We start from the raw sequence: 21,375 nt of genomic DNA on the forward strand, positions 1-21,375 counted from the left end.
GTCCTACTGAGTCCAAGGTGGGGCTTTTTGTGAATATAATGGGATAGCTTGGTAAAACTGTCCCTACAAGGAAAACAGGGGTGACCTTTCGTATCTTAATAGATTCTGGGAAGATGATGATGGATGTTTGTAGTAACTAGTGTTGATTGCCAATACCAATGCGTTGGGGTGAGTGGCTCAGTTATGTGCCACTGGATGGTGGGCACAGTGGATTATTTTGTAGCTCTGTAGGCACAGCCAGAGCCACAGCTTAATGTGTCTGCATCTGTGTTGAGCGCAGCTGAGCTGCAATGGTCCAGAGCAGGCTGAGAGGGGCTGCCTGGAAAAGGGTGAGGTGACAGAACCTCTCTGAGGCATGGAGAAACTAATGGCGGGACGCTTAGCAGGGCCTGTAAAGGGAAGGAGCCCGAGTTCCAGCCCCGCAAAGGCAACGGTGGGGACCTCTGTGTGGTGAAGCAGGAGGCCGGTGTATTTGTGTGTGTGAAGCGGCACTCAGCCCCTCCCCCGCTGTCCGTAGGTCCAGCTCCCACTCTAGGTGACACTGAAGCCGGGCGGGCCTCACAGAGCGGCACTGCTACCGCCCTCCTCCTTCCCTCGCCGCCGCCTAGCCCGGCGCCGCGGGCTCACCGCGCCTCCATTAGGACCTACGCCACTGCGCTGGGGGAAGCGCACAAGATGGCGGCGGGCGGCGGCCGGACCGCCCACGTGACCTAGAATCCGACTCCTTCTAGAGACATCTCAGCCGCGCGCGCAACGGGGCGCTCTCGCGAGCCCGCCGAACAAAAGGAGAGGGCGGCGGGGGAGGGGGTGTTGTGATCTCGCGAGACCTCGTGGCCGTTCTCCCCCTGAGGGGAGCGGGACGCCGTGTGTGGGGGGGGGGGAAACCTCGCGGTATCGCTAGCAAAGCCCGGGAGAGCCAGCGGGTGCTGCGCGGGACCGGCGCCCCAAGTCTCGCGACAGCTCCCGAGCGCCCTTCACCGAGGGCTGAGCGGCGGAGGGCCCGTCCAGGTCTCGCGATAACCCTTCCCCGCCGGCGCAGCGCCGTTGGGTTTCTCTCGCGATAGCAGGACGAAAGGGGGGGGGAGGGGAGCGCTCGGGCAGGGGCGGTAGCGTGCGCGCTGAGGTCAGGCGGGGGGCGGGGACTATATAAAGGCCGGGGCCGAGGCGGGGGGGGGCTCAGTCAGGAAAAGCGATTCGTGGTGAAGCAGCGGCAGCAGCGGCGAGGTCCCAGCCCGGCGAATCTGAATTTCTCGAGGCGGAGCGGGACACCCCGAGACGATCTCTCGTTATGAGTCATGTGGCGGTGGAAAATGCCCTCGGTCTAGACCAGCAGGTGAGAGGCGGCCCCCCGGAATGCGAGTGGGGGGGAGGGGAAGGCGGCGGCAGGCCGCTCCGTTAACCGGAGTGTGGCGGCGGACGGGGCGGGAGGAGAGGCGCGGAGGAGGCTCGAAGCGCGTGGGGCAGGACGGTCGGGATTCCAAGCGTGGGACTTGCTTTGGTCCTCGCTTCCCGACCGTTGCGTCGTGATTTCCGCCTCCCCCCCCGCCTTTTTTCCGCCGGCAACCCCCCCCCCCCAACCCCCCTCCGTGCCCGTCCCCCCTCCCCAACGCGCCTGGATTGTGGCGTATTCGGTTGTTGCGCAGTTTCCGTCGTGCGGCGGCTCCGCGCCGGTTTTCCTCCCGTGGGGGCGCGTCATCGCCGCGGAGGGGAGGGGGGTTGGGGGGGGGACGACGGGGGCGGTTGGTGTGCGGGAAGGACGGGACCGCCGCTGCCGCCCGAACCGGGATCTGCGCCTGCCCCCGCGGCCTCCTCGCCACGCTCCGGGCCCGGCTTTTGTGTAGCGGCGAGCGACGATGGTAAGGGTGGCTGCCGGGACCCCTGGTGGCGGCGGCGGGGAACGGCCCCGCGGGTGGGGGGGGAAGAGGAGGAGGAGGGGGAGGAAGAGGGAGCCCGGGGGGGAGGGGGGCAGGGAGAAAGACACGATAAATGGCGGCCATTGTGCCTGTGACGGGGCGAGGCGGGGGGGGGGGGGGAGGACGGCGCTTTGTGTTGGCGCTCCCTTCCCCGGGGAAGGGGCTGGGGGAGGGGGCGCTGGCGGCTGCCTTTGTTCGGGCTGCGTCAGCAGGGACCGGCAGCAGCCTTTCCCGCTCTTTCCTCCGGTGCCGGTGGGCCCCGGTGACGCAGTTAGGCCTGGACGAGGAGCGCCTCAGCCGGCATGTGTCCGGGCGGCTCCCGGGCCCGCGATGTTGTTGTTCTCTCTCCTTTTTTTTTTTTCCTTTTTTTTTTTCCTCTTTCTCCCTACGTCTTCCCCCCCCCCCCCCCCGGGCGGAGCCAGGCGCAGGCCCCTGCCTAGTGAGGAGGGGATCGATGGTTATCTAATCCCTGGAGAAGCGCGGGGGGGGGGGGGGGGGGCGGGAAGAGCTCCCTACGTTATAGCGAGACCCAGGGCGGGCAGCTGGCGTGGCAGGGCCCCGCTAGTCCTCGGCGGCTTGTAGGCTTCGGGCGGCCGCCGCTCGGAGTCTTCGGCGAAGTAGGTCAGGGAGCCGGTCCTCCACCCCCCCACCCCCCCTTCCCCGCTTCTTCCCCCCCTTCCCGAGATAGCACGTGACGGGTGCCGGCTGCCGGATTAGCTGGGCGGCTGCGGCTGCTCCCTGCTGCGCCGAAAATCCCAACCCGCAGTGCCGGCTGCACCGCCGCACTGAGATGGCGGCCGCGCCGGGCTTCGTCGCTGCGCCATCTCCGAGATGGGATTTTGGCAAGTGTTGCCCCCACGGCGGAGACGGTGGGGGTTCAGTGTGAGAAGATTTATGCATCACTTCTGTTGACTGGCCCTGGAGATCCGCTCTTAACCTAGTAGAGAGTATTTGTTTTTGTTTACTGTTCAAATAAGAATCGATCTTTAGCCTCGTGTTGATGTTTGGATCAACTAAAGAGATCAGATTTTAAGTAGTAGCTTTAAAGAGGATGATACGAGGCCTGCTATGGGAGGATTTTTCAAGAATCTGGATGTCCTAAATGGCAGCACGCACAACTGAACATCTGAAAGGATAGTGCATTGGAATTTTTGCATTGGATTGATTCAGGTCACATAGGAAGATACTTCTGTGCAGTTGGTCTTGCATACAATTCAATTGTATTTAAGTGTGTCTTTTTTTTTCCCAAATAGGTTTCTAATCTTGCTGTGCAGGCAAACAACTGTAATAAGCTGGTGTTAAGCTTTGTGAGTTGCCCACTACCTTTTGCTGAAATGAGTCCATATTGTGCTAGACCTAAAATATTTGGGTTACATGCTAGTAGTGCCTGAACTGAAATACCTTTTGGTAGACTTTACTGTGAGATGGAAGGCTGCAAATGAAGTTTTAGAAAAGCAAACCCAAAATTATTTTTGCTGAAGTAATTGTATGAGGCAGTCACATGATGTTCTGTGAGGAGTAGCTGCCTCAAATGTGAAGACTATAATGTCTCAGTAGTGTTCATGCAGTGTAAAGAAATAGCTGAGTCCCTGCAAGTGACGTGAACTGGTATTTGGGCTCTGTATACCTAAAAAAAAAAAATAATAAAAAATTGCCGTCGATCTCAATTGAAATGCCTTTTGGTGGACTGAAGGACTATTTTAAGTGGCTGTTTAGCCTGCATATAGTGTGTGAAGCAGAAGTCTGTGGTATTTGATTTTGTGGGTGTAAGATACTCTTCTGGCCTTGCTGCCCATGTGGTGCATGTTTATTGGTAGATGTGAAGACGCTTGAAGATGGTATAGCCTTGAGTATTAACTATGGCTTTGTTTTTTCTTCTTTAGAGGAGATGTAACTGACACTAAACAAATTTCTTCGCAGCGAGAACTTGTTGGGACACTGCTTGCTGTTGATAAGCAAAAGGGCTTTTTGTATCTTAGTGTAAATTCATTATATAACATGTTGATACTTGTTTTATTTCTTCTAGTTTTCTGGTCTAGACTTGAATTCCTCAGACTCTCAGAGTGAAGGAAGCTCTTCAAGCAGTAAGTACATGCAAATTCTCAAGCTTACAGACGCACAGTTTTAGAAATAAGTGTTTTGTACCTGTGAAAAGTAATTTCTGAAGCCAAGATTTACAGAGGCTGATGGGGGAAATTGAGGAGGTTGCTAGTTATGGCTGCTTTGAAAATGCTATATACTTTAGACAGGAGCACTTAATTTAGCAGTGGTATGGCATGTGTAAATTTCCTAAGTACTTAACTGAGAGAAGTTAGTGTTCTAATTTTGTCGCAGATTTTGTTGCCTCTAGTCAAATAACTGAGGCCACTGATTGTAGTAGTAATGTGATGATCTGTCTTCTCAAAACATTCAGCTAGAGCTGGAATGTTTGAAGGTAAAACTTAAAATAGTTAACTGTACTAATTGTAATTCATTGAGTAGAAACTGCGTTGTCTGACATGCAAGGCTTAAGTATGTTAAGAAGAGGGGAGGAATCTTCCAGGAATTCACATTCAGCTCGTGCCTGGTACATTCTGATTCACAGATGTCTGTTGCTTAGCAGACAGATGCTTCTGGATTGTAAATGAAGAATGCTATTCAGAGGCAATTATGTGTGGCTTCTGGTTTGATCTGAGCTGACCTGATGGGGATGGTTGAATTTAAGGGGGAAGAAAAATACTGTGAGTAATAATACTGTGAGTGTCAGCACTTGAATGACACAGTGAAAATCTTAAGCTGCTCAAATATCTGGCACCAGGGTTAAGCCTTAATGAGTTCTAGGAGGACAGGCTTTCGTCATAGACACTGTAACATCCATAAAGGGCCTGTAGGACTTGGTCAAAGACATCTGTGCCTTAAAAAAAAAAAAAAGCAGCATACCTAAATGAGCATGCAAGAAGTTAATCTTCACTGTGTTGGTCCTCTGAGAGCAGGATATTAAGTGCTGTGTTAAAGGACTCTTGTTTAAAGACACTCGAAGTAAGAGGCCTTAAAGCTTCTGAGGCAGACATTTTTTTTCTAAGGAAAAGCTGTTGTTGGAAAGACTAGTGTCTCAAAAGGTGGTAGCTGCAAGCTGCAGTCTTGTAACACTATGTTTCTTTTGTCCTTTAGAAGGCCGATACATTCCTCCTCACTTGCGGAACAGGGAAGCTTCAAAACAGGGTACGTATCAGAAATAACAGTGGCAACACTTCTAACTGGTTCTTGACCTCCTTCTGAATCTATAGGAACAGACTGTTAAAGGCTTTGACATTACTGTTTAAAGTGGTTTTTACGGAGTGCTTTATTATTCTGTGCAAAACACTGCAACTTAACGTTCTGCTTTTAGTGTGCTGTTTTGGGCTTTCTTCACCAAGTTATATTGTAAGCTCAAGTTCAGTATCTGACTGGCAAAGTATCTTCCATATCTCATTAAGCAATTAGCTGCCTGAAGCAAGATGGAGTCTTCCATGTTAACTTGACTAGCTCTGTAATCTTGAGAATCAATTTTAGCAGATTTTGGCAGTACCAGTTTTTGTGCTACTGTCATGTGGAATTTACAGTAACCAGTTGTTTAATATGAAGAAATAGTACAATTTCACTTTGTAAATGGATGTTTTACACAACTTGCTTTTAACTGGGGAGTGTGAGAAGCAAACCAGGGATGTCCTAGTTTAGCTTCTTGCAGTTTTTATGGAAGTCCACAAGAGTACTTGCAGAAGGAAATGCAGGATGCTGGTGAATGAAATGTGAAATACATGACCATTGTTGGTCATATGTTTACACGGGGGTTTGTGCTGAGAAATGGCCTTTATATCTTGCACTTGATTTTTCTAAACAAAACCTGGTAAAGAAGAAAAGTTTTGTGGGGTGCTTCAGTGAAGCAAATTGTGATTTTATTTGTAACATACAGAGATTGTCCATGCTGCACCATGCATTATTGTCGTGTCTAATGACTTGTGGAGATACAAGAGAAACATTTCATCTAACAGCTATTGAAATAGTGGAATGGAGGAGCTAAAGCATTTTCTGCTAATGCTACAATGTAAGAAATTGAAGTTTCATAGTATGGGAGGACTTGGATCTCATCTGTTTCTAAAGCAGTGGACTTTCAGATTCTCTTTTCAATACTGCAAGAGGACTCCATTAGGAGTGGGTGGGAGGAGAATATTGAAACAAATGCTGATATATCTCACAGTGTTTCTGGAGCTATGTAATCTTAAATTTGACGAGATGAAAAATGGTCCATTCCAGTTTTATGCTGTTTGAAGAGACAGATCAGTCTGTTTTTGGCTTAACCTTCGCATGTGTTCAAGCTAGTGTGGTGTTTTGTTTTGTGTGTGTGGGTGTTTTTTTGTGGGTTTTTTTTTTTTTTTTACTTAAAAGAAGCATGGCCTAAAGTGCCAAATGATGAACAGCCTGTTAGCAGAGCTGAATGTGTTGGGGGAAGTATGGGGACTGGCTGGCAGCTCAGTAATGCTCTTGAAGTTCCTGGTCACATTAACCTCAAATGTGAGCAGTCTTTCAAGAAATCGGCTAGCTAAACCTGAGAGGAATGTGCAGGTTTTTCAAAAGCAGGAAACAACTTAAAGTTGTCTTGTGGACATGTGCTATTCATGGATTTCCTTTCCCTATATGGTAATTTGTACCAAACTCCAGTTCAATTTTAGGGGGCTATCAGATATGGAGGGATATAGTGTTAACCTTGAGTTCATATCATGATGTATAGGGCTGTCACTATTGTCTTTTTTGTGCAAGACCAGAGGTCAAATATTGTAATGTACATGTGATAATGTGTGGCTTTTCTGGGGGCTTCAAGCTTCACCTTGGAAAAAGGTAAACAAGTCATGAAACTTTAGTTTGACACATGGCTTGTTCAATTAATAGAACATAGGCTGCCAACTTCTTTTGGTAAACCTAACATTTCAAAACTTCCTTTAAACCTGGTGAGTACTTTATCACTAGGACTCCTCATGGCTCCCTGTGACGGGGTTTGTGATGGCTAATGGAAAAGCTATGATTCCAGTTCAGGCCCCCTACCGAGAAGCAAAGTGGGTATCATCAGTACAATGATGTAAAACTGAGCTATTTTATAGGATGATTTGAAGTCTGTTACACAGTTGTACTTTCAGAAAAGTAATGTTTGCTTGTGTTATTTACAACTAAATTAACGATTGCTTCTTCGGCTGTGTTGAAGCTGGGCTGTGTGTTGGATGCTCCTTGGAATCTTTAGCAAGAGATTATTCAAGGTGTAGACATTAGCAAGCAGCAGGCAAAAGAGACCTTGGGTAACAGTGGCATTTGACCATGCAACAAAACTCTTGATGCAGCCTTACAAGTGTAGTAACCTGATAAAATTTTTATTCAGTTAAACTACTGGGTGGAACTGTATTTCAGTAATCCAGTAGAATTGTCTTGCTCACCTACCATGACCTTATTGACTTCTGTATTGCTGAATTAAAAAAAACTTGAAAAAAGAAAAGATTATTTGTTTCTCTTATGTGGTGTTCCCTTAGACATACTTTAGAAACAGTGTATAGTTTCTAGCTTGGGGTTCTCACTTTTCTTGGAAGCTGATGGTATAGTAATTCATAGACACTATTAAAGTTGCACAATAACCTTACTTGCAGCTACGTAAGAAATTGCCTAAGGCAGTGGACTTAATACTTTTTAAAATAGCTGTTCTTTGTGTTCATGAAGAGCTGAGCATCTTCATGATTTCAGTAGGTATTGACAGGGGAAGCATGCTAAGGGATCTAGAGTATTTCTATTTAAAACTCCTACAGTGCTTTCTTCAGCTTATTTCCATACACCTGCAGATCTGTCCCTATTGTAATACTAATCTGTTAGTTTTGTACATGGGAACAAAATGGTACAGTACAGAACTGCAGGAAGTAAGAGGTGCATAAAAATATGTCCTTAGGCTGCTTAATGGTAGTTCTGTTTTTCAGCTGTTGAAGGTACAGTATATGGAGCTCAGTATGCAGGGCTGCCTGGTCTAAAGTGTCTTGCTTCCATGAGCGTGATTTGAGAACACTAAAGCTTGTTGTCATGTCATTTTCTTGTTAAGCTTCCTGGAAGCTGTTCATGGATATTTAAAGTCTGATCTGATCTATAGTAGGTCAAGGAGTCGATGATAGAACTTAAGGGTCTTTTCCAACTTAAAGGATTCCATGATCCTAACTGTTTTTCCCATCTTTGAAAAAAAAAACAAAACTGATGACTGCTGCTGCACGTGGCAGCTTTCTGAGTAAGCCGACAACGATTGGTGTTAGAACATTACAAAATGTGCAAATTAAAATGCTGATTGAGGAGAAGCATTGAAAATTCTATCACTCTTCACCGATGCAAGAACTACAAAACTGCTTTGGAAGTTCATTAACTTACTGAACTCCGAACTTAATCCTGTGGTGAGAAATGTGTGCTGGATGGAATCTATACAGGTTTTTACTTTTAAAAAAAAAAAAAAAAAAGCCTTGATGTTTAAAGGAGTTTCCTGATAATTCTTGCATGGTCTCGTGATCATTCACTTCAGAGAAGTCAATCTGTGGTCTGTTATGGGTTGTTTTAGTGCATTTGCTTTTGATTTTAATTTGCCATGTCTTGTTCTAAGTCATGGTGATATCTTCTGCTAGCTGGTTACTTAGAGTTGACTTGTATGGCCTGGACCTCTGTCGTTCTATGCTGATCCACAAGTAAAATCAAATTAGGAATACCAAACTGAAAGCAGAATTAATGGCCCTAATTGTCAAGCAGGGTATATATATGTATTTGTTAAGGACTTGGTCCAGAAGTTGCTATGCTACCTTAAAGAAAAATATGGCAAGGTACCAGCTTCAGAAACCAGTGCAGTAACAAGCTAGATTAGTAAGCTTACTTGGTATGCTATTTGGAGTACAAAATTTTGACTCCTGTCTGGAACTCTTCAGACCTGGTAGAAGATCATAATGTAGTACAGAGTCAGCCCAGTTTTTTCATTAATGAGAAACTACATCCGTATCTTCCTGAAGATTGCTCTGTCAGTACCACTGCTGTTAGATCTCTTGGCAGGGTGACATACCCCAGTATTTTTATTGTGGTTTGAAAGATACTCATACTAAAATCTGGTTTTAGGTGCTTTCTAAACAAGCTACAAATAACTTTCTTATGCGTTAATGAAGTGATTATGGTATTCCTGATCTTTGTCAGCAGTCTCTCTGTGTGAAGTTAATTTATCCTTAAGGACTTAAGCTACTTCTTAAAAGACTTTGGAGGTCTTGAAGCATTCCATGGTCTTCTGTGCTAATAAACTTCATGCCTTGATTATTTTTGCTGTCTGCTTTGGTTAGCCAGACCAAATGAGTTATAGTCACACTAGTTTTTAAAGTTCCCTCGTGACTAGAGCATGTCTGGATTCTGGGGAGTAGAATTTCTTCCAAAAAAAAAAAAAAGGGGGGGAGGGGTAATGATACTTGCCAGAGCACATCTAACAAGGTAAGGTAATTGTTGTAGGGAATTTTTTTTTTCAGAGAGAGAGGACCTAGAACAATACCTTTCTTTGGAGTAATTTTGTTTTGTGGTTGCTTTTATTGTCCAGTGCATAGGTCTTGACTGGTTTTGTGCTGTGAGGCTGGCAAAAGCATGCTCACTAATAGGAGTGACATTAGTTGTTTATCTATTTAATTATGTCACTTATTCTCTGCTGGCATCCCATAGCTGAGATTCATTGGGTCATGTTTTCAAACTTAAGGTTGGAACTCCGACTCAGAATTTGTAAGTTCTTAGTCTAGTACCAAAGCAGTGTAGTACCAAAGCACCGTTGAATGCTCTACGTTTCTGTCTACCTCCCAACCCCCGGCAGCTGAACAAAAATGATGCTTTTTACTTGATGGTGTTGGCAAGCTGATGTACTTTCTATTCTACTTGGCCTTTTTTCTTTGAGTTAACATACCTAAGTAGGCATCTACTTACTGTAGGTAGGTGTAAAAGTACTGTGGAAAAATTCAATGTGGTAATTCATTGTGAAGAACTCCATATTCCTCATTTCTGCATGATGCTGTTAATTTGTTCTGGTTTGCATAGATCAGATTGCTCTGTGTACTTACAGTATGACAAAACATTCTAACTTCCATGTGGATTTCTAATGCAAGGGCTAATACCACTCATTGATCTCCATCAGAGGCCTTGTTAGCAACACAAAAATTAAATGCATTGTCAAGGGTATGCGTTGAAGTTGGAGAGATAATGTAGATGTTTCTTCTGATACCCATCTTTCCAGAGTAGGCAACTTTAATATTAGTGCTAAGGCAAGTGCAGTGTTTTAAAAAAAGTAACATGCTTGTACATGAGTGGAGGGGTTTTGGCAAGTTCCGATAGGCAATGGGAAATACTTAGTCCCTATTTCATTAAGTCTTAACGTCTGTGCATCTTCCATTCTTGAAGGACTGTGTGCCTTTCAATCCTGTAGACCTTCCAGTGAAGGCTTACTGGACAGAACTTAGCTTTTTCTTGTAAAAGCCTAGACCATGTAATGTATGGCTAAAATATCTTTCTTCTACTAGGTTTTGATAGTGGTGGCTGGAGTTCTAGCAGAGATAAGGATGCATACAGCAGCTTTGGTGCACGATCTGACCGTGGAGCAAAGTCAAGCTTCTTTGATCGTGGAAATGGATCAAGAGGAGGAAGGCAAGTACTTATTTGTCTGGGTAGTACATATGAAGTCTGTCTCAGTTCTAGTAGTGCATCTGTAATGTTGATGTTAAAATTGGAGTTGTAGGTGTGAACAGCAGGATAAGGTAGGAGGAACCTGGGAGGGGAGGAGAGAGTTGGAGAGCCTTGCTTTTAAAACTACATGAGTTCAAGGATGGGAAACTTGCATGTGTTGAAAAATGTGCCCTGTAGTCTACCACCAGCCACTCACTGCAGCTATAATGATTTGCTGACTTAACCATTTCACCAAAAAAGTGCTAGATGGGTGGCTACTTCCAGAAAAATCATGAAGAGCTGTTGGGAGCACGTAAAATACATAAAAATGGATTTTTTTTTTTAATTTCAGTATTTTTTTTTTCCTTGTTTAAAAAGTGTAGTTAATAAAAACTGGGTGAGACTCTTGCAGGTTCTCTACCTTACTTGATCAGTCTTACACACATCATGCGCTGTATGCACAAGTGTGGTGAGAGTGACCTTTATCGACTAGTAAAGCTGATGCTAGTCCTGTATCCAGACTTTTCTCAAACATGATATACCAGACCAAAAACTAAACAGTTGAGGTAAGGACTTTTTCCACCTTCTTTCCAAGTGTCTAATACAGGTGAGCTCCCTCTCTATAAAATAATAATGTGACATGTAATTGAGGTATTTAGTTTGGTCACCTGTGGTGGGGGAATAAAGGAGAAAACTACAGCACTTGAGGGTTTTGTCTGGAGGTGGGAGACCTATATAAATAAGGCACAGAGAAAGGGGGGAGTATCAAACAGTGCCTCCCAAGAGGTTTAAGAAGAGCTCCCTACAAAAAATGGCAAAGACTGAGTGATTTGAATTGCAGCTCTGCTGGCAGATGGCTGATTCTTTACATTTGTTACACTTAACCAAATAGGTTTCAATACAAGGATCAGTGTATTAAGCTAAACTGAGCTGTGAAATCATGACAAACTCTTCTGTCTATGATGCAGAATATCATGATCTAGTCTGATGGCTGGGACTAAGTTAATTTTGGTTCATAGGTCAAGAAGCAAGTACAGATAATATGATGACTTTGAATTGTTCTACAGTTGTATGTGTAATATCAGAGCATACACTGCTAGATTCCTATAGGTTTAATTTTGCGTGTCAAAAAAAATCATGTTGTCCAGGAATGGTGGCCTGATATTCTTGCTGTATTTAGATATGAAGAGCGTGGAAGAGGTGGTGACTATGATAGGAGTGGCTTTGGTAGATTTGACCGTGGTGGGAATAGCCGCTGGTCTGACAAATCAGATGAAGATGACTGGTCAAAGCCTCTTCCCCCAAGTGAACGCCTGGAACAGTAAGTAATGTAATAATGTAAAATCACATGATGGGGTCAGTTGATGAGTCTAGCAAGTAAAATACTTTCTCTTATGTTTTTAGAGAGCTCTTTTCAGGAAGCAATACTGGCATTAACTTTGAGAAGTATGATGACATTCCTGTTGAAGCAACAGGCAGCAACTGTCCTCCACATATTGAAAGTGTAAGTTTTGTGGGTTTGTGTGTGGTTTTTTTTTTGGTCTGGTTTGCTTATGTATCTAATAGTGACTATTTTGCATGTGAAACTTGATGTCATGCTGTCTTAAGTTTAGGGAGGAAGGGAAACAGTTTTGCCTTCTTACAGCTAAGCTGTTTTGCACAGGAGGATTGCATATGAACTAAGACGTGGGAGAAGTTGTGTAAGCTTGTTAGTTAACACTTGTAGCTCACTTTTAACTATGTGGCTTGTTTTTAAACAGTAAACATATATAGAAGTAGGAGTGTTTGGAGGTGCTGGTTTGTTGTAGCAACTGATTAAGCATAGACATTGTGTTGTGCTAATCATAGTATGCTAGTGTAGTCTGCACTTCAGGCTTGGTTGGCTTTTATAAGAATCACTTATGTGACTGGACTAAGTAGCTACCAGACTCCTGGTAGCTAGTTCCTGAGTATCTGTAAACTTAATAGGTAAGTTCTTGTCGTGGTTTAACCCCAGCCAGCAACTAAGCACCACGCAGCCGCTCACTCACTCCCCCCCATCCAGTGGGAGGGGGGAGAAAATCAGGAAAAGAAGTAAAACTCCTGGGTTGAGATAAGAATGATTTAATAGAACAGAAAAGAAGAAACTAATAATGATAATGATAACACTAATAAAATGACAACAGTAGTAATAAAAGGATTGAAACGTACAAATGATGCGCAGGGCAATTGCTCACCACTCGCCGACCGACACCCAGCCAGTCCCCGAGCGGCGAATCCCTGCCCCCCCACTTCCCAGTTCCTAAACTAGATGGGACGTCCCATGGTATGGAATACACCGTTGGCCAGTTTGGGTCAGGTGCCCTGGCTGGGCATGAGAAGCTGAAAAATCCTTGACTGTAGTCTAAACACTACTGAGCAACAACTGAAAACATCAGTGTTATCAACATTCTTCACATACTGAACTCAAAACATAGCACTGTACCAGCTACTAGGAAGACAGTTAACTACATCCCAGCTGAAACCAGGACAGTTCTATAGGAAGAGATGAAACAAAAGCTACTTTACAAATGACTTCTTGGACTGAATGATGTGTTTCATGGTGGCTGAAGGGAAGGATCCCAATCTTACTTGTTTTAAATATCTTACAGTTCAGTGATGTTGACATGGGAGAAATTATTATGGGAAACATTGAGCTCACACGCTACACCCGTCCTACTCCAGTCCAGAAACATGCAATACCTATTATTAAAGAAAAGAGAGACTTGATGGCCTGTGCTCAGACAGGTAAGTTTACTGCTTAGTCTCTCTCTCAGCAGTTAGGTCTTGTATTCCTCAAGCTGCAGGTAAGAGGTCTGTGAGGTAGTATGACTTACTGTTCAGAGTATACTGCAATACCTACAGTGTTGGAAATTAATTAGCTTTAGAGTCTTGCAACTGTTCTAGATGTAGCTTGACTGGATCTAATGCGTTTGTCCCTAGAGAAATGTTCATGGCTTAAATCACATTTCACTTCAGGGTGTTGTGGTGCTGAGTGACAAGTCTTTTGTAGATAAGCTCTACTGGCTGAGTGCACTCCAGTGGCATAGGTAGCATCCATATAGTAGTGCAGGTGTTATTTGGAATATGCTAGTGATAGAGGATTAGTGCTGTAGCTGACAGTACAGTAGCTTTGAAATAACTATTAATAATACTGAATTGTGTCCTGATAGGGTCTGGGAAAACGGCTGCGTTTCTTCTACCAATATTGAGCCAGATCTATGCAGATGGCCCTGGTGATGCCTTGAGAGCTATGAAGGCAAGTATTTAAATACCCAGCCCTGGAACATGTGTGTCTTTGCCTTGTATGCTGTTGCCTTCTTCTGAACACAGTAGCTGGGCTTAAATGTTGTCATTATTTTGGGTATGATAAGCAAGCTTCTCAACTTCTAGAAGACTTTAGCTATTTCTCTTGAAAAATACAGGCTGTAGAATGCTTTTTTTTTCCTACCTAAAGAGTTGATATGTGTAATTGTCTAGAGAAAAGGTTGTTTACAAGTGTGTTTGTTGTGTAAGGTATAAAAGTGCTTTTCTTGCTACAAAAAGGCTACTTGGTCACACATATCTGTTGTAGTGAGTTTAGGATAGAAAGTAACAGGTTATATGGCTATTATTTCTCTGCTGCTTAAGTTATGGATCACAGTGCAAGTTGTAGAGGCCAAGCTTGTGCAGCTGTGTTGCTGTTAATGTATTAACCAATTGGGTACTGTAGTAGGGCAGTGTTCAGATGCAGTGCTTAAAACAAGTTGGCTCTCAGCTGTAGGTTGTTTTTTTTCTCTTGTTAAGACAAACTTGGGTGACCTGTCTTCAACATTGCCTATAGTAGCTGGTTTAATTCCCTTTATATTTGGGGTACTCATTCACAGTATTTTCTTTTCCTTCAGGAGAATGGAAGGTATGGGCGCCGCAAGCAATATCCAATCTCACTGGTCTTGGCTCCCACTAGAGAACTGGCTGTGCAAATCTATGAGGAAGCCAGAAAGGTATATCTAGGAGTTAATTATTATAAAATAGCTGAAGTATGTTTTTTCTTAGAGCTAACTTACTTTGTTTTATAGTTTGCATACCGTTCCAGAGTTCGTCCCTGTGTTGTATACGGTGGTGCAGACATTGGTCAGCAGATACGTGACTTAGAACGTGGATGTCACTTGCTTGTAGCAACTCCAGGACGACTGGTTGATATGATGGAGAGGGGAAAGATTGGACTGGATTTCTGCAAGTAAGTAAAGTGTTCTTGTCCACATGTGAATGACTTGACAGCTAGCAACTGTGCATTTTAAAGTGAGATCTGGAGTTAATGACACTTAAGTTGTAGCTTTTGGACCGTGTAAACATCTAGTTGAGAACTTGTGGTCCAGTGTCTGTGCTGGGTTACAGCTTAAAGAAAAAAGCTCTGAAGAACAACCTTTTTTGTTACTATTTAGGTACCTAGTGCTTGATGAAGCTGACAGAATGCTTGATATGGGGTTTGAACCTCAAATTCGTCGGATTGTTGAACAAGATACTATGCCGCCAAAGGGGGTTCGTCATACCATGATGTTTAGTGCTACTTTCCCCAAGGAAATCCAGGTACTTTACAAAAGTTCAAATACTTAACATGTCGTAGGGCCAGATTTCATCTCTGGAAGGAGGGGAAAAATACTGCATTTAATTTTTTTTTTCTTTTTCCCCTTCCCTTTTCTTAGATGCTAGCTCGTGACTTCCTGGATGAATATATCTTTCTGGCTGTTGGCAGAGTAGGTTCTACATCTGAAAATATCACACAGAAAGTAGTATGGGTGGAAGAGTCAGACAAACGATCATTTCTGCTCGACCTGCTGAATGCTACAGGTAAAGACCAGTTTCAGATAAGCAAATAACGCAAAATTCAGATGAGGCAAATCTAATGACTCAAGTAATAGGAACTATTGAGTAGGTGAATGAAAAGGTATTTCCTTAATGTGCAGTGAATGTATTGCACTGGCCAAGTGTCAGTTTTAAGTTGATGTAAGCTCTTCTAGTAATACAAAATGAGGAGGGAGGTCTCTAGTGTCCAGTTTAGAATAAACAAGAGCAGAGAACTGAAACTGCCTTTTACAAGGTGGTGGAGTCAAGTATTTGTGTAGCTTTTCTGCTAACTTGTGCCTTAATTATTGTTAGGCAAGGATTCCTTGACTCTGGTGTTCGTGGAAACTAAAAAGGGTGCAGATGCTCTTGAGGACTTCTTGTACCATGAAGGATATGCCTGTACAAGTATACATGGAGATCGCTCTCAAAGAGACAGAGAGGAAGCACTGCACCAGTTCCGTTCGGGCAAGAGCCCAATTCTTGTTGCCACAGCAGTAAGTGAAATCTATGAAGTTTGAGCCACTAAGCCTGTTACTTGGCCTGTGGAATTTTACTGAGACTTGATTTAATCCTTTAACCACTAGGTAGCAGCAAGAGGACTGGATATCTCAAATGTAAAGCATGTCATAAACTTTGACTTGCCAAGTGACATTGAAGAGTATGTACATCGTATTGGTCGTACAGGCCGTGTAGGAAACCTTGGTAAGTAGTATTATCTGGAATTTTCATAGACGGCACTTAATACTGGAGTTGATACATGTAGTAGTATTGGTTAAGTAGCAAATTCCAACTAAGTACTTGAGAGAAACCCATGTGCTACCTTCTGTGACCAGAAGCTGGTCACTGCTGTCTAGCCAGTGTGGAAAGTAACCAGTTCCTTTAGTGCTTTTGTTGCTGTTAAAAAGCTCTGACACATGTAAGCTTAGTATCTTCTGTGTCAGTAAATAGCCAGTGTTTTGTGACTAGAAATAGCTTTCTCTTTAAGTAATTGTCGTGTTCTCAAGCTTGGCTATAAGGAATCTGATACTGTACTTGTCACAGCTGCAAGTGGAGTTGTGGAATGGGTTTAAAGTACTTGTCTTGTGTGGTGCTAAAACTGAATGTTTACTTCAGGTCTTGCCACCTCATTCTTCAATGAGAGGAACATAAACATCACCAAGGACTTGCTTGATCTTCTTGTTGAGGCTAAGCAGGAAGTACCATCTTGGCTGGAAAACATGGCTTATGAACAGCATCACAAAGGAGGTGGTAGCCGTGGGCGATCTAAGAGGTAATCGTCACAACTTGGCTAAAGGTGTACTTAATCCATTGTGCGAGGCAGTTCTGTGATGTATTTTCAGTCTAAAAATACAGTTGGAGGAAGACAAAACCATTGCGCTATAAATTGAGTTAGGTGCATCAGAAGGTGACAGCTTGATGTCTAGTTTTGTTCTATCTTACTGTAAGGCAATTAACCCATAAGACTTTTTTTTCCTCTTAAGCAAATAACTAGATACAGTTGAGGTAGAATGACATCTAGCAAAAATGGCTTTAGAACTCTGTGAAAGCACTTACAAAACACTTAACTAGAAATGCATACCTGCATGTGCCAGAGATGGACTATAAGCAGCTATTTTGATGTTTAGGAGAATGTAATGCATGCCTTCTGCCATAAACTAGGAAAGGTATGAGCGTTATACTTCAGGTGTGTGGCCACTGGTAAAATAGTTTTGCTATGGAAACCTAAAATGCTTCATAAGCTGGTAATATAAAGCTATGTTTAATGGCTTAAAAGGGTGGGAGGAGAGACAACCCTTCCTCTTAATGTAGCTAAGAATGTATGACCACATGAATTCTAGTTGTTGGGGTTTTTTTCTTCAGAAGTATGCTTGTAAAATGGTCACCCTTTTCTACAACACAAAAGGTGGTCATAAGTGTATCACTTAAACACTGAGATAGTGTTACCTCTGTTCCACAGAGTTTCTAAACTTGAATCAAATCTTACCTGGACCTGAGAGAGTAATTTTTAGGGTGACATGACAAGTTCAACATGAGCCTGCTTGAATAATAAATTTTCCTTTGCCATCTTGAATGCCCTTTCCAGGTAGCATTGGGTTGCTTACTGAGCAAGCTTGCCTGCTGAGCTTGACACTTGTACTGGTTGTTGGCCAGCTGTGGTTGGTAACCAGAGTTTAAGAAATTTAGTACTTGAATCTTGATGTCTACAATGCTTAAAATATCACTGACTTTACTCAAGTGTTTGTTTCCTTCCTTTATACAGCAGTAGGTTCAGTGGAGGATTTGGTGCCAGAGACTATCGAACAAGTAGCGGTTCTGGCAGCAGTAGCTTTAGTAGCAGTCGATCAACCAGCAGCCGCAGTGGAGGAAGTGGCAGCAGAGGATTTGGAGGTAAGAAAAACTGGGCAGGCAGTGCTAGCAAATACTAATAGCAAAACCAGATGTAAAATGCTTGCTGTAGTAAAACTTCAGGAGGTAATTTTTAAATATGAGGTCAGCTGGTGCTTGTTATGCAAAGTCTTAGCATCCTTCTTGGATCTAGGCTAGCACAAGTTACCTGTCTTTGAATAGTTTGATGCTACCTCTCTTTCCAGGACTTTAGTTTGTGTGCATTTGACAGTACTTCTGGGTGGGTTTCCTTTAATAGATAATAGACATCTTGTCTGTGCCCTGGGTTATTTTCTTGTTGTGAAGGCACAAGTCTAGCAGGTTAATTAAGCATCACTTTCTCTTGCCTTTCATAGGTGGTGGTTATGGAGGCTTCTACAACAGTGATGGATATGGAGGAAACTATAACTCCCAGGGGGTTGACTGGTGGGGCAACTGAATCTGCTTGCAGCAGATATCCTACCAAACAAGCTAATATGGAAACCACATGTAACTTAGCCAGACTATACCTTGTGTAGCTTCAAGAACTCGCAGTACATTACCAGCTGTGATTCTCCACTGAAATTTTTTTTAAGGGAGCTCAAGGTCACAAGATGGAAACAAAGGAACAAGTAGCCCTATCTTGAAGGTGGAAGACTCTATTGCTGTAGTCAGGATTAACTCCCCTCCCACCCATCCCCACCCAGAAACTGCATTTATAATTTTGTGACTGAGGATCATTTGTTTGTTAATGTACTGTGCCTTTAACTTTAGACAACTTTTATTTTGATGTCCTGTTGGCTCAGTAATGCTCAAGATATCAATTGTTTTGACAAAATAAAAATTACTGAACTTGGGCTAAAATCAAACCTTGGCACACAGGTGTGATACAACTTAAACAGGAATCACTGATTCATCCATAATATTACAAAGAAAAACTTATGCGGTAGCCTGCATTAGGGCTTTTGGTATCTGCAGATTTGAAAAATAAAACATCTTGAAGCATATCAATGCAATTAGTTTCTAATGTGGCAAAACTGTACTAAGTTAAAGTTCTGATTTGCTCACTCTATCCTGGATAGGTACTTAGAACCTGATAGCCTTTAATAAGCCATTCCAGTCATGATGAGATGATGTATGGATACATGCATACATTAAAAGCACTGTTTTTGAAGTTAATGCAAGTAAATACAGCAATTCCTTTTTCAATATTTAGGCAGATCATTAATGTGAGCTAGCCAAATGTGGGCAGAACATTACAGGGAACGTTTAAAGGTCTGATAACTTGAAATAGTTTTTAGGAGAATTCATCTATTTAGACTTTTTAAAAATGCCTGCCATATGAAATTGAAATGGTAGAATGGCTGACCATGGCAGTGATTGGTCCTCCTTAAGGGCCTGACTGAATTTTTGGTCTAATAACGCATGCTAGTGTTGATGTTTTTTGGTCAAGAGGGTATGAACAGGAAGAATTATGCAGCAGGCTTTATTTTAATGCAGATTCACATTACTCTGTTCAAGCTGCGTGGAGATGTTAAACTGGCTTACTGTAGACTTTGTAAAATGGCTCCAGAAGAGTAACAAACAAACCTGAGATCACAGAGGTTGGAAATGTACATAAACTGCACAAGGTTTCAATTCTGCTATTAAAGTGCAGTTTTAGTCAGTTTTAGTTGCATAGGTTTCCATTGTATTTATAGTCTGTTTATGCTAAATCTGGCCAAAGATAAGTATTGTCCACCAGAAAAATGCCTCTGCCACTTGGAATTTCTGTGCTAACTTTGTGGCCAGAGCAGTTAACAACTAATCTACAGTGGCGTAGGAAAATGGCAAAAATCTCCTAAAGTGCAATAGATTTTTTCAAGTGTATTGTGCCTTGTTCTAAAACTTTTATTAAGTAGGTGCACTTGACAGTATTGAGGTCATTTGTTATGGTGCTATTTCAAGTCTAGGTTTAGGCCCTTGTACATTTTGCCCATAACTTTTTACAAAATACTTCTTTTATTGCACATTCAGAGAATTTTATATATGTCTTGTGTGCGTGTCCTTAACTTCCAATCTTATTTTGTCTCTTGGAGATTGAACGCAGCTTGTTTAAGGAGAAGGAAATAGATTCTAAAACTTATTTGGGACCATGGGAATGATAGCTGGGAAGAAAACTATTTGCACACGACAGATTTCTAGATACTTTTTGCTGCTAGTTTTGTGTAATATTTATTGAACATTTTTGACAAATATTTATTTTTGTAAGCCTAAAAGTGATTCTTTGAAAGTTTAAAGAAACTTGACCAAAAGACAGTACAAAAACACTGGCACTTGAATGTTGAATGTCACCGTATGCGTGAAATTATATATTTCGGGGTAGTGTGAGCTTTTAATGTTTAAGTCATATTAAACTCTTAAGTCAAATTAAGCAGACCCGGCATTGGCAGTGTAGCCATAACTTTCTGATAGTAAAACAAAAATTGGCAACTTAAAATTAAACATGCCAAGGTTTTGATACACTTGTCTTAAGATATTAATGAAACACTTCTAAACACTGATGTGAAGTGTCCAGATTCTCAGATGTTTGTTGCGTGAGTTTTGTTTAGTTGTGTGTTTTTTTTTTTCAGTGAATGTCTGGCACATTGCAATCCTCAAACATGTGGTTATCTTTGTTGTATTGGCATAATCAGTGACTTGTGCATTTTAGCAAGTTTTATCAGCCAGCAATATTTTCAGTTCAGATACAAGGATTCAAAACAATATGCAAGAATGGATTTAAACTTGCTGAATGTGAAAATTGAACTTCAAGTCACTGTAGGTTTAGAATTGCTTATTGTATTAGTTTAGATGCTAGCACTGCATGTGCTGTGCATATTCTTGATTTTATTAAAATAAAAAAGTTGAACTGCACAGTCTACTCATTTGTGAAGCGTCACTTTTCTGGTTTACAAGATCTGTAGCCCAAGTAGTCTCATTGATGTGCAACTCTGGAAGCAGGTGAATCTACTGTGGTACACATCAGTGTGCTTATAAATGGCAGCTAAGCTTAGGGCTAAAGCTGTAGCAACCTTAAAATAACTGCCCCACAATGTTGGATACTTGTACAAGTTTTTTAGAGAAGCTTAACAAAGCAGATGTAGGACAGATGGGGAGACAACCTTTTTCTTTTTTTTCTCTTTTTTTCCTTTTGTTTGGCTGTAACAAAACTTAAAATTTATTGAACTCCCTCAGACTTGATTCCTCAGCCATGTAATGTTAAGGACCTTATCTCTCAGTTGTCCCTCTGACCTTAGCAATGGTGCCTTGTAGTAGACAGCTTTAGTTTTGACATCTTAGTGTTGATTGGCAGCCTCATCAAAAACAAGCATGTGCAATTCTGTGGGAAAACTGCAGTACATACCCTTTTCCTTCAAAATTATGTCTCCTTGGTCCCCTAGTTATCAAATGTATACCCACATTCCAGTTTTGAATTTGTTTTCTAAAACTAAGCTATGGGACTGAGCTGTAATTAGGCTGGAATGAGGGGTAAATACTGGAATATCCAAGGGGATAACAGCGGAAGGAATAG

General features: G+C 42.7%; 1 protein-coding gene across 1 annotated transcript; it reads left to right on the forward strand.

Annotated features, from left to right (window-relative positions):
- The first annotated feature begins 1,108 nt into the window (after window positions 1-1,108).
- Window positions 1,109-20,717, forward strand: DDX3X (DEAD-box helicase 3 X-linked). Its single transcript, XM_069784955.1, has 17 exons — window positions 1,109-1,333; window positions 3,940-3,997; window positions 5,064-5,114; window positions 10,472-10,595; window positions 11,794-11,934; window positions 12,018-12,117; window positions 13,244-13,379; window positions 13,805-13,890; window positions 14,516-14,614; window positions 14,690-14,850; window positions 15,056-15,200; window positions 15,317-15,461; window positions 15,771-15,952; window positions 16,043-16,160; window positions 16,572-16,728; window positions 17,719-17,846; window positions 18,200-20,717. Exons 1-17 carry the CDS (start codon window positions 1,289-1,291, stop codon window positions 18,280-18,282), a joined length of 1,959 nt encoding a protein of 652 aa, XP_069641056.1. The 5' UTR covers window positions 1,109-1,288; the 3' UTR covers window positions 18,283-20,717.
- Window positions 20,718-21,375: the final 658 nt, after the last annotated feature.

Source organism: Haliaeetus albicilla, chromosome 6, assembly GCF_947461875.1.
Source record: "Haliaeetus albicilla chromosome 6, bHalAlb1.1, whole genome shotgun sequence".
In the NCBI taxonomy this organism is placed as follows: domain Eukaryota; kingdom Metazoa; phylum Chordata; class Aves; order Accipitriformes; family Accipitridae; genus Haliaeetus; species Haliaeetus albicilla.

Coding starts and splice junctions, on each gene's coding strand:
- DDX3X (XM_069784955.1), top strand. CDS start 1,289: ATGAGTCATGTGGCGGTGGAAAATGCCCTCGGTCTAGACCAGCAG. Junction 14,615..14,689: donor TCTATGAGGAAGCCAGAAAG/GTATATCTAGGA, acceptor TTTGTTTTATAG/TTTGCATACCGTTCCAGAGT. Junction 15,953..16,042: donor CAATTCTTGTTGCCACAGCA/GTAAGTGAAATC, acceptor TTTAACCACTAG/GTAGCAGCAAGAGGACTGGA.